This window comes from Phaseolus vulgaris, chromosome 8, assembly GCF_000499845.2.
Source record: "Phaseolus vulgaris cultivar G19833 chromosome 8, P. vulgaris v2.0, whole genome shotgun sequence".
Taxonomy (NCBI): Eukaryota; Viridiplantae; Streptophyta; class Magnoliopsida; order Fabales; family Fabaceae; genus Phaseolus; species Phaseolus vulgaris.
The window spans coordinates 6,818,162-6,831,792 of record NC_023752.2 but is presented as its reverse complement, the minus strand read 5'-3'; the positions used below and the strand labels follow the sequence as shown (position 1 = coordinate 6,831,792).

Genomic DNA, 13,631 nt, shown 5'->3' with positions numbered 1-13,631 from the left:
GTGAAATACTGGATTTGCTGCAATGTATCTTGCTGAGTCATTGTCATAGTATAAAAGAGATGGTTGCTCAAAAGGAACTTTGAAATCTTGAAGAAGATAAGTTAGCCATTGAATTTCACATCACATGTAACAGTGGCCATTGCCCTATATTCAGCTTCACAAGAACTCTTTGATATTGTTCCTTGCTTCTTTGATTTCCAATATATGAGAGAATTCCCAAGATACACACTAAAACCAGTCACTGATTGTCTTGAATCACTACAGGTGCCCCAATCACTATCACAAAAGGCTTTGAGATGAACAGAAGTAGTGGAAGAGAAAAATAGACCAAGACTTGGAGCCCCTTTGATATATCTGAGAATTCTAATCGCTGCATTATAGTGAACAATTGTAGGCTTAGCAAGAAACTGAGAAAGTTGTTGCACAAAAAATGTTATGTCAGGTCGGGTATTAGTGAGATACATAAGCCTTCCAATCAATCTTCTGTAGGCTTGAATATCTGTGAAAGGAAGACTTCCAGTAGAAGAGAATTTCTCATGATTATCAATAGGAGTGGGTGCAGGTTTGCAGGCTAAAAGACCTGCATCGGTTAATAATTCCAATGCATATTTCCTTTGATTTACCATTATTCCTGTCTTACTTCTTGCTACTTCTAGACCAAGAAAGTATCTTAAATTCCCAAGATCTTTAATCTTGAATGTCTGATTCAAGGCTTGTTTGATTCGAACAATCTCTTCTTTATCATTTCCTGCCAATATTATATCATCCACATATACCAATAATGTTGTAAAAGATCCTTCAGAAGAATTAATTAGGGATGGCAAAGCGGGGCGGGCCGTGCGGGCCGGCCCGCGGCCCACAAGTAAAAAACGCGGGGCGGGATGACCTTTTCAACCCGCATTAGCCCGCCCCGCATTAGCCCGCAACCCGCGCGGGCCAGTTGCGGGGCGGGGCGGGCTGGCCCGCAAACCCGCAAGAAAAAAATATTGACACTTAGTAGCAGCAGGACAACCTAAACTGGGTCATGCCAATTAAATCAATTTCAAACACGATAAAGGAGCAAGACACCAGTTAGAGAAGGAGAAGTAAGCAGAGGATATTTTAGAAGTTACCCATGACCAAACCATCAATTGAGCCAAAAGTTATCTTATTTTTATTGTATTATTTTTATGAAAAATTAATTAATTAATTGTCATTGTTTTAATATATGCAGATGACGGGGAAGATTATAATTATGAAAAAATGGATGAAGGTTCTACTAAGGTGACATCCAATGTTATTGAAATGGAAGAATGTCAATAATGTTTATGTTTAATGTTTTTGAATTAATGTTTATGTTTAATGTTTTGGAATTAGGTATTTTTAATGTTTTGGAAGTGGAAGAATAGTGATATTTGATATTTATCTTAATGTTTTGATGTTTGACTATATTTGAAAAGGAAGAAAAAAAAATTAGGTTTGATAATAACAAATATATAGGTTTAATTTGACAATTTTTTAATAACAAAATGTAAAAAAATAAATATTTAATTTAAAAAAAAAAGAACGCGGGCTGGCCCGCAAACCTGCGGGCCAGCTCTTATGCGGGGCGGGTCGAGAATTCTAGCCCGCAATAACTTTGCGGGGCGGGCCAACCCGTCCCGCATTTTTGCGGGCCAAGCGCGGGGCGGGCCAATGCGGGGCGGGCTGGCCCGCTTTGCCATCCCTAGAATTAATGAACAAGGAATGATCATTCATAGATTGAGTATATCCCATAGAAAGCAAAAATGATGACAGTTTGGCAAACCATTCTCTGCTGGCTTGTTTAAGGCCATATAAATCCTTTTTTAGTTTACAAACTTTTCCTGGTGGAATAGAAGTCAATCCAGGAGGAGCAACCATGTATACATCTTCTTTCAAATCTCCATGTAAAAAGGCATTTTTTATGTCTAATTGTTTCAAATCCCAATTATAAATAGAAGCTAAAGAAAGAAGCAACCTTATGGTGGTCATCTTTGCTACTGGAGAGAAAGTATCGAGGTAGTCAATGCCTTCTGTTTGTGTATATCCCTTTGCCACTAACCTTGCTTTATACCTTTCAATTGTTCCATCAGCCTTATATTTTATTTTGAATACTCATTTGCAACCTATGGCAGCTTTGTTCTAAGGCAGAAGAGCAGTTTCCCAAGTTTGATTTGACTCTAAAGCAGATATCTCACATTGTATAGCTTTTCTCCAACAGTCATGTTTTCACAACTTCAGAATAAGTGTTTGGCTCAACATGTGAAGAAAGAGACATAACAAAAGATTTGTAAGAAGGTGATAAATTGCTATAAGACAAAACAGAATTCAAAGGATATTTAACGCTTGAAGATGTACTGGAAACATTAAGATTACAATGATAATCCTTTAAATACTCAGGTGATTTTTTTATTCTTGTGCTCATTCGGACAGATGGATCTGATTCAGAACTTTGTTCTATATCATGATTTTCATTGAGGTTTTGGTCTATATGGGAATAATCTTCTTCTGAAACCTCAATTTGTGACTCACAATTATTATCACTACTATTTTCAACATTATCACAAGGTGTATTATCACAAGGTGCAAGAATGGCTTGTGATGGCTGACTTAAGACAAATTGATCTTCAACAAACAAAATTTGATCATTAACATCGGGATTGTTAGTTTCATTGCTAGTATCTTGAACCCTTTGGTATGGAAAAACATGTTCATAAAAGACAACATCCCTAGACACAAAAATTTCTCTTGATTGAATATTCAACAAAATATATCCTTTTGTCCCCCGTTGAAAACCAATAAAAACACATTTTGATGCTCTTGGATCAAATTTTCTTCTATTTGTTGACAAGGTGCTAGCATAACATAAAGAACCAAACACTTTTAATCCATTAAAATTTGCATTAGTTTTGAAAAGCATTTCATGAGGAGAAGAATAGTTTAAAACAGATGTGGGAAGCATGTTTATAATATGCGCAGCATGTATCACAGAATATGACCAATCAATTTTGGGTAAATGAACTCTGATCATCAGAGCTCTGCTTGCTACATTTATTCATGGGTGAAGTTGATGATTCCTCACAAGATCTTAGTTCACCTTACCATGTTAGTTCATCAGATAATCCTTCCTTTCTTATTGTCCCTATTATTCTTGAGGGACCAAATTATCATCATTGGTCTCGTTCGTTTCAAATGAGCCTAATTTCAAAGAACAAAATAAGTTTCATTGATGGAACTATAGAAGCTCCCAATCGTACCAAATCATTATTTCCAACATGGCAGAGAGCCAATATGTTGGTTGTTTCGTGGATTCTCAAGGCTGTTTCTCAATCCATCGCGCAGAGCATCATCTGTATGGACAATGCCTTTGACATATGGAATGATTTAAAGAAAGGTTCTCACAAGGACACATGATTCGTATTTCTGATATCCAGGAGATGATTTCTTCTTTTAAACAAGGTGAGTTGTCTGTTACAAATTATTTCACTCAGTTAAAAATTCTTTGGGATGAACTTGATCTTTTCCACCCGCTATCCGCTTCTTCATGTGCCTCTAAATGCAATACTCTTGTGAATGTTTCTAAATATAAAACACAAGACCAGATTATCAAATTTCTAAGGGGGCTAAATGATAATTATTCGACTATGAGAACTCAAATTCTTTTGATGGACCCTTTGCCATCCTTGAATAAAGTTTTCTCTCTTGTTACACAACAAGAGAGGCAAATATTTGGTGATCAATCCAAGGCAATGATTGCTACTAGCAAAGGAGGTTATAAAAACAATGCTACAACCTATGGCAGAGGTGTTGGATACGGAAAAGGAAGCAATGGAAGAGGATATACTTCCAAAATTTGTAGTCATTGTGGAAGGACAGGGCATACCATTGATACATGCTATAAAAAACATGGCTTTCCACCTCATTTCAAGTTCAAAAATCAGAATCATGATCAGAGTCATACTAATGCAGTTTTTCAGAATACAAATTTCAATAATAATGAGCAGAATCATGAAGGTTCAAAGTCAGAAGTGGAGTCTCAACAAATTGGTTTTACTCCTGAGCAGTATCAAACATTGTTAGCTCTTTTACAACAGACCAAATCCAGTGGCAATGCTTCTAATCAAGTCTCTATTATTCCCTCCAATCCCTCCAGGTAACAATTTTATTTCTTCTTTTACGAAGTGGACTTTAAGCCTAACTCAACCCCATAAAACCGGCTCATGAGGTTGAGGTTTGCATCCACTTATATACAATGAAAGGCTCTAATCTCTAGTTGATGTGGAATCTCCAACACACACCCCTCACGCCGAGACTACCAACTCGTGCGTGGGACTATATATTATGGGTGGTCCGATAGCGGCCCGATAGCGGGTGGTACGATAGGCCCAGCACAAATACTCGCTAGGATAGGCTCGAAATGGCTCTGATACCATATTACAAAATAGAACAGAGATGAACAAAAGGGAACAGAGATAAACAAAAGAGTAAATTGAAGACAAAGGATATGAGAATGAATATCTCTTCTTTCTTATTATTCAAATCAAAACAAATGGTCTGAATATATACAAGTAGTACACTCATTATAGGGTTTAACTAAAGAAGGAAATAATCAATATTAAATACTAGAATCATAACACAAAAATAAAATAAAGGTTGTTCCCTTCTATAAAGAGAAATAACTGATAATTAGAAAAGACACCTAATTATTCTTCTCTATAAAGAGAAACAACTGATAATTAGAAAAGACACCTAATTATTCTTCTCTTAAAGATAAACAACTGATAATTAGAAAAGACTCCCAATTAATATTAGGATCCTTCTGTAACTCTGGTATCCGTATCCTTTAATACTCACTGTGAATCCACACAGTCATGCGCATAATCATCTCAATATCTCATCATCTCATATAATAGGGTAAATTCATATGATATGATCTTCTCTGATCAGTTCTTTCAAATTTTAGACTCAATATGACTTCATTATATCAGTATAGTCAGAATCGTCTCATTCACATGATACTTACAAATCAATACATCCTAATAACAATCTCAACAAGGTATTTCCTTTCCTGCAAATACTATGTCTTGATCACACTTTCACCTCATTGCATACTTCATTTAACACATCAATACACCATTCAATCATATTATATTTTAAACTTTCTAAACAATCAAAATATATCACAAAATTCACTTAAACACATAACTAAGTTCATTTAATAATATTTTTAAATAAAATTTAGAATTTCTGACTTAAAAATAATAAGCAATAATAAACTAGGCTTTCAAAAGCAAAAATATTTTTTAATTTTTTTTTTTAAATTGTCTTGAGCGAAAAAATTCTTGTTTGAACGAAATTGAACCCGAAGCACCCCAGAATTTCACCATTTTCGCTTGAACAGAATCGCATCTTGTTTAAGTGAAAATGGACCAGAAAGCACCTCAAAATTTATCCCATTTTCACTTGAACGAAATCCCATCTCGCTTGAGCAAAAAATGGACCCGAGAGCACCTCATATTTCCATTCAAGCCAGAATCTTCTCGCGTGAGCGAGATATATGTAGAAAATAGTTTATAAAATTTTATCTATTTCACATTTTCACCCAAAAATTCCCATTCAAATTGTTATGTTATCAAATATACTAAACCAAAGTAACAAATTCTCTACTAGAGTTGGATAATTACTCTAATATAGCTATTTTATAAACTATAATACCCCATATTTAATATCTCTAAATCAAAATCAAACAATTAATACTCAACAACGTTATCCTTTAAATGATTCATCTAACTATTAAATACATTCATTTACTTTATTCAAATAAAAAACAATATAATTCTATAACATCTACCATTTCACAATTAACTTCTAATATATTTATAAACAAGCAATTCTGCAAGAAAATTTGAGACTAGTGACCACGTCACCCCAACGTTCAGATCTTCTAGCCTACAGTTAGCTTCCCTTATCTGAACTTGAGAAAATACTCACTAAGAGTTCCAAACCGGTCAAAAGCTCGTAGGTAACATGCACCATAGTGTCTAACTATATCATTGAGATCTTAAGTTAACAAGGATTAACCCTGAAACTAAAAGAGTCAGATGTAAAGCCTAGACAAAGACAAACCTAACAAGTTCAAAATTTGATTCAAAGAGAAGAGTAAAAATAAACTTACTCTATCAGAGATTCTGATAGAAAAGTTTTGTAGTCTTTGCTGCAGGAGTCTAATGGCGGACTTCGATCATCAAACTAATGAGAGAGAAGATCAGAATCTTAGAGGAAAGACAGAGGAAAGAAAAAAAATGAGCTTTTAGAGAGATAATGATTCTTTTAAGATGAGACTTGGATAACTAAATTTCTACTCTAAAACTATTTTTCTCAATCCTTACAATTCATAGAGTAAAAGTTTTTCTAAAAAATATAAGAAAAGTGAAGAAACTAACCATGTATTAAAATTTACCAAACATCAGTGTTAAAACCAACTTATGAATATAATTAGTTATGTTTTTATATCGAAAAGGTCAAACTTTATATTGAGTTGGTCATTGTTTAATTTATGTCTAGTTGAGTTGATAATTTTTTTTAGTCTCTAAAATAGTATATAATTTAATTAATATAATAAATAATTATTTTTATTTTTAAAATTAATTTTTATTTAATGATTTTATAGTATTGTTACTTCTAAAAATAATTTCTATGAAAACTAGTAAAAATTAATGAATGAAACTTAGTTACAACATACTAAACACCATAATTACAAACACTAAATTCATTGATAATGTCATTCGTCAGTAAATCCGTGGATAATGTCATCCATTGATACAAAAATTCAATAATAAAAGAATTATTAATAAACATAAATCCATCAATAAATTTTCGTTAATAATTCAATGTTTTTCTGTAATGAATTTACTAAAAAATAAATTATGTTGTGAATTTAATCTCAAAAATCTTTTATACCCACATGGACTATTATCCACATCCAATACACTAGGTAGTCACCCTTAAATATTTATTATTTATTGCACTAATATATCAATTCTAACTAAGTTAATTCTTTAAAAACTAATAATTATTTGTAATAGTTTTAATTAACAACTAAAATTTAGGATAAAATCAATATAGATTATTTATTTTCTAAAAATTGCATATATTCGTAGCAGTAGCAAAATGAAAAAATTAATAATTTACTATACCTTGGATAAACGAAAAAAAAACATTTATTTCTTAATTAAACTATACCTTTAAATCACAACTTTTAAGATTGCACTCAAATTTTTATATGCAATAAACAGAAATTATAAGACAATGTTTTCACTCAAATAAATAACCATCGACTGTAAACAAAACCTACATTAGACATGATAAGAAAACGATAACAACAAAAACATTGTTTGTCATATATTACAAACGTGTGTGTGTGTGTGTCTATATATATATATATATATATATATATATATATATATATATATATATATATTTAATTAATGTAATAATTATGTAAATTGAATAATAATTATATTGATTTTATGATTAATATTATTTAATAATTTTGATTAAATTGAATTAAATTGTGGTGAAATATAAAAAAGCTCATAATCCAATTCATAGAAGATTGGTGAAATTGAATTTGATACGATGAAAAAAAAACTTGAAGCAATTTGTTTGAATTGAATATGTGAGATTGTATGAAGACTCATAATATGAAGGTGTAAGGAAAGAACAAAGATAATAGCTAAGCCACGTGAATATGTAGTTTTGAGGATTCGTAAATGCACAACAACATCACCGTCTTAAAACACCCATTACGCCCTTTTACCAAAAATGGATTCAAAGTCAATACATGAATCCGTAGGCCCAGATTCCACATGTTAATTCATTTCTCCAAAAATAAACTATTTTAAAAAGAGATAATTATTTTAATATATTAATTTTGAAAATACAAGATTGTCCAAATAATATCAAAATATTTTACTGGTTAGTAATATTAACACACACAAAATAACCAAATATCATAATATTATTTTTTTTAGTCGTAAAAGACATTCATAATCTTTTTATTAATCAATGATGTAAAACAACCAAACGTTGAAACTATATGATTTAGAGTTCAAACATTATTTTTAAATGTTTAACCACACTGCAAGAGCAATATATATATATATATATATATATATATATATATATATATATATATATATATATATATATATATATGTGTGTGTGTCTTTTAGATAGTGTTACTAGTAAAAAAAGACTATTTAACGATAAAAAAACTGTTCAACGATAATTATGAATGTTGTTTTAAACTCATCAGTATTATTTTTCTAAAAAATGTTAATATATAGGTGATGGTTGTGGAAAAGATTTTCGTCTATATTAAAAGGGAGGGAATAAGTAACACATAAACTATTTCCTACACTACAAGAAAATCATGAAATAGAAACTAATTTTTAGAGACCAAAATAATTAGTTGTAATAGTAACTAAATTAGAGACCATTTTATAAACTAAAAAAAAAAATTCTATTATTGTTAAATAGTTTTTAAATTGGTATCTAATTAGCAACCAAAGTTTTAGAAACCAAATTTAGAAACTAAATAATTGGTAGTTAAAACCTTGGTTGCTAATTAGATACCAATTTAGAAACCATTTAACAATAATAGAAACCAATTTTTTATTTAGTTTCTAAAATTGTCTCTAATTTAGTTACTATTGTAACTAATTATTTTGGTCTCTAAAAATTGATTTCTATTTCATGATTTTCTTGTAATGTTATTTGATGGAATATAGACGACAATTATATAGGAATCATCGTCTATTGTTGAGTGTGTCCCCATATATAACAATTTTAGTAAACAATTGTTGTTTGTAGGCTTTTCTAATCAATCTACCAACCCTTTTTCCTTGCGTGCTTATTGTTGTTTTTAATTTTGAAAGGTTTCTTCTCTTTGCGTTGTCGTTGGTACATCATTTGTCATTCATTTGTTGTGTTTGTTTTTTCTACCGTTTTTTATTACTAATGTTGTGTGATGGTTGATCAATCAAGCATCATATGAAAGTGAAAGATTCTTCTAAAATTTGTTGAATTTCTTCACATAATGTGGTGGTTGCTCAAGGTACAATGCTTAAGCGATATATGCTCAAGCAATGTACACCTAAGAGACAATACTATCACTGGAGTGAGGAGAGTCTTGAAAGAATTATGATCTCGAGTTACATTTTGCTCAAATGACAAGTATGTCATTTTAGCGAAATGTGTGTTATCTTATTTATAATAATGGAGTCGTTTAAGTGAAAATAATTACAACACTATGGTGTTGTTATACATGTTGTGATGTATGTTTTTAGTTTATGTTGATGGTTTAATATATATAAAAGGTTATATTTAATTATATATGTGTTGAGATGCATGACATAAGCTTTTATGGGATTATCAGGTGGTAGATCCTTGATGGATTATATATATATATATATGTTCCACTACAAGAAAATCATGAAATAGAAACCATTTTTTAGAAATCAAAATAATTAGTTGTAATAGTAACTAAATTAGAGACCATTTTAGAAATTAAAAAAAACCATGGTTTCTAAATTAATTTCTATTATTGTTAAATAGTTTCTAAATTGATATCTAATTAACAACTAAGGTTTTAACTACAAATTATTTAGTTTCCAAATTTGGTAGCAAAAACCTTGGTTGCTAATTAGATACTAATTTAGAAACTATTTAACAATAATAGAAACTAATTTAGAAACCTTTTTTTTTCAGTTTCTAAAATGGTCTCTAATTTAGTTACTATTGCAACTAATTATTTTGGTATCTAAAAATTGGTTTCTATTTTATGATTTTCTTGTAGTGATCCTTAATGGGTGATATAGAGATACTTGAGGTGGTATTATGCTTTGGGTGATGATGATAAACTCAGAACTCATGTTAATAGATGTATCATAACTTTATTATTATCTAGTTGTGTATAGTAATGAGAAGTTGAAAGATGCTTATATCGTGACTTGACAATAGATGTTTTATGTCACTTTGACATTAGAAATATAAATGAACTTAAATTTGTTGGAGTTCAAGATATATCATATGTTAACTTCTAAAAAAATCATTGTTTATCATATATTTCATATTTAATCATAGGTATGGTATGTGAGTAACCACGAATTCATTTGAATCCTTTGCAGTGGTGATGGTGATTACATGTTTTTAAATAGTTGATTAAAACTATTATTTTATATGTATTTCTTTTTGTATTTTGGATTTTATAGACTTTTATAATATTATAATATATATGTAAATATAATTTGTTATTTATGACTAATATACTACAAGAAAATCATGAAATAAAAACCAATTTTAGAGAAAAAAAATAATTAGTTGCTATAGTGACTAAATTAGATACCATTTTAGGGACTAAATAAATTTTTGATTTCTAAATTAGTTTTTATTATTTTTAAATGGTTTCTAAATTGATATCTAATTAGCAACCAAAGTTTTTGCTACCAAATTTAGAAACTAAATAATTGGTAGTTAAAATTTTGGTAACTAATTAGATATCAATTTAGAAACTATTTAACAATAATATAAATTAATCTAGAAACCATTTTTTTTAATTTCTAAAATGGTCTCTAATTTAGTTACTATTGCAACTAATTATTTTGATATTTAAAAATTGGTTTTTATTTCATATTTTATTTGTAATGACATGATAATAATAATCAAGACATTACATTCAATATTGTGATTAAAAGATAATAAATATCTTGTTAATTAATGGGTAGTTTCATAATAAAAAAAAAGTATATAATGTTTTCTGTTAAAAAAATATATTAACAGTTTAAAATAATTTTAGTTGCTAAAAAATCCAAGTCAGGTCAATTATTACAACTACGAATGGATCTTTTTTTATATGTTAATAAATAAGATATATTAATTTTTATCCAATGCCAATTATTACATATATTTTGATTTATCTTATTAATATTATATCCACAATAATTCTATTTATTTTTTTTATAGTCTCTATGAAGATAACACATATAATATTTAATCATAACCTCATTAAAGTAATAATTTAATCACAGAAAATTGGTAAGAAGATAAAATGAATGGTAGACATAATATGAGTGTTGTTTAATGCATTCAGATGGTATGAAGAAATCTTAGGATAGGAAAATTCTTTATGTATTAATTAATATATTAGAGATATGGGTAGAATATTCAACGAAAGACCTAAAGATGCCATCACAATAAATTGGTAAAGCTTTCAAGTTGTAGTTGTAGGACAATCCCATCAAGGTCACTTCATGCCACACTTTTGACATTTTTCTCAAAGAGAAATGGGTTGAAATTGGAAGATAGATAGATAGAAAGATAGGGCGTGGGTTCCAATAACCCCTCAGATGTAGTTGTCCAATTCCATCTAATACCTCCAAAAGTTCCCATCGTTGTCTTAATATATAATAATAATAATAACAACAATAATATTACAACCATGGAACCCACATTATGTGTTCCAACGAAGGTGGCTGTGAAAGGCAACAAAATACAACAAGGTTGAACCCTCCAGGATTTTCACAAAGGATGAGTAACTTGTGTACTATAATATGGTAAGAAAAAAAAAAAAAAAACAGGACCATAAGATAATGTCCTAACACCCATTCCCTCTTTCGGATAGCCTTTCATTTTCTTGACTTTATTACCTTCATCATCGTCATCATCAACAACAACTCAAGTAGTATTGGGATTTGAGAGATCGATTCAATCCTGTGATCCTCACTCACGTGTACTTTTTTTGTGTATGTGTGCATGCATGAGACTCTTGGTGGCAAAGAGAGAGAAACATCCATACAAGAATTATTAGCTGCTTGAAAGAAAATATGTGCAATGCTGGGGCCAGTGTTCATTGGTTGGTTTATGGTTTTGTGTTGTGAATTCAAAAGTGGGACCTTCAGTTTCAATAAATGAGGAAAACAAAAATGGCTTGCTACTCATTTGGAGGTTCACCATTCACACTCACTCCTATTATTCTCCTTGTAGATATACTTCCATATGTAAAACTTATATATTAGTTATAATTATGAACAATTAAGTTCTGTTAATTTGAAATCAAAAGCTTGTTTAAGAAACACTACAAGAAAATTATAAAATAGAAACCAATTTTTAGAGATAAAAAATAATTAGTTGTTATAGTGACTAAATTAGAGACAATTTTAGAGACTAAAAAAATTATTGGTTTCTAAATTAGATTCTATCATTGTTGAATGATCTTTAAATTGATGTCTAATTAGCATCCAAGGTTTTTGTTACCAATTATTTAGATTCTGAATTTGATAGCAAAACTCTTGGTTCCTTCTTAGACACCAATTTAAAAACCATTTAACAATGATAGAATCTAATTTAGAAGTTAAAATTTTTTTATTCTGTCATTGTAACTAATTATTTTTTGTCTTTAAAAAATAATTTTTATTTCATGATTTTTTAGTAAGATTGAATATTATAGAAAAATGAGGTGTAAGAAGTCCAAAAAGCACATATTTAGGGTTTTGTTGGGAAAGGTCCACAAAAGTTGGTCCACATATGAGTGATTGGGAGTGTAGAACTGGGTCATGGTGAATTGTCTACAATAATATTGGCAATTTGGATGAAGTGTAAGACATTGATTGAGCGTTAAGTGGTAACACATGGCACATTTTTGAATTCAGAACAATTGATTGAAGAAGAAAGAAGTAAATTGGGCAAAAGAGCTTTTTTACCCACACATTCATGGCGACTGGTAAGATCCCCATATCTTTTATTCACATTATTTGGAAGTGTGAAGTGTAATTATCAGCTAAGATAGGACATCTGATTTTTTAAGCAATGGTCACTTTCCCAGTTACAAAATCACTTTATAATCTTCCAAACCTCACACTATTCTCAACAGTACCAACTTCAAATCACTAGTGTGGAATCATCATCGTCACTGCACCTTCATCTCACGTATATTATTATAACTTCTAACTTCTCACACGAATATTAATTATACAAGAATGTTACTTCACAACTGCAGACATATATGTACCAGTTTATCACTCACTCTTAATTATAAGTCTCTTTACGATCCTTGCAATTCCTTCCTTTTCACCCCCTTAGACCTATCTCTCTGTTGAAACACAAGTTAACTAAATTAATTATGAAAGATAAAATTTAGGTCCCAGATAATTGAGAGAACTATACTAGAATAATACGTCTTGGAAAATACACACGTGAAAACAACACACAATCATGAATCAACTGCAAAAAATAAACAATACAGGATTTAACGTGGTTCGGTCACCAATCTGTAATCTACGGACAACTAATTAGATTTTCATTCTGTTTGTTATAATTTTATTACAAACACAAAAATCTTTTAAATAAATATTATAAAAGAGACATAATAATTAAACTCATTTACTAAAATATAGTGTTTAATAAGTCCAATCGGATTGATGCTGACTTGACACTCTAAAATATACATACGTAACCTCTAAAATATAAACCAACAAAAACTAAATGAAAAAAAGAGAGTATGATATAAGGGTAAATTGTTAAGCAATTTGAGTAAAATAATCGGATTCAAGTTGCTAGTTTATATTCATATT

At 29.9% G+C, this 13,631-nt stretch overlaps 1 protein-coding gene across 1 annotated transcript; it reads left to right on the top strand.

Moving 5' to 3' along the window:
• The first annotated feature begins 3,057 nt into the window (after window positions 1-3,057).
• LOC137823674 (uncharacterized) lies at window positions 3,058-3,414 on the top strand. Its single transcript, XM_068628899.1, has one exon. It carries the CDS (start codon window positions 3,058-3,060, stop codon window positions 3,412-3,414), a length of 357 nt encoding a protein of 118 aa, XP_068485000.1.
• Window positions 3,415-13,631: the final 10,217 nt, after the last annotated feature.

Excerpts from the sequence above, each read along its gene's own strand:
- LOC137823674 (XM_068628899.1), top strand. The coding sequence starts at position 3,058 with ATGGGTGAAGTTGATGATTCCTCACAAGATCTTAGTTCACCTTACCAT.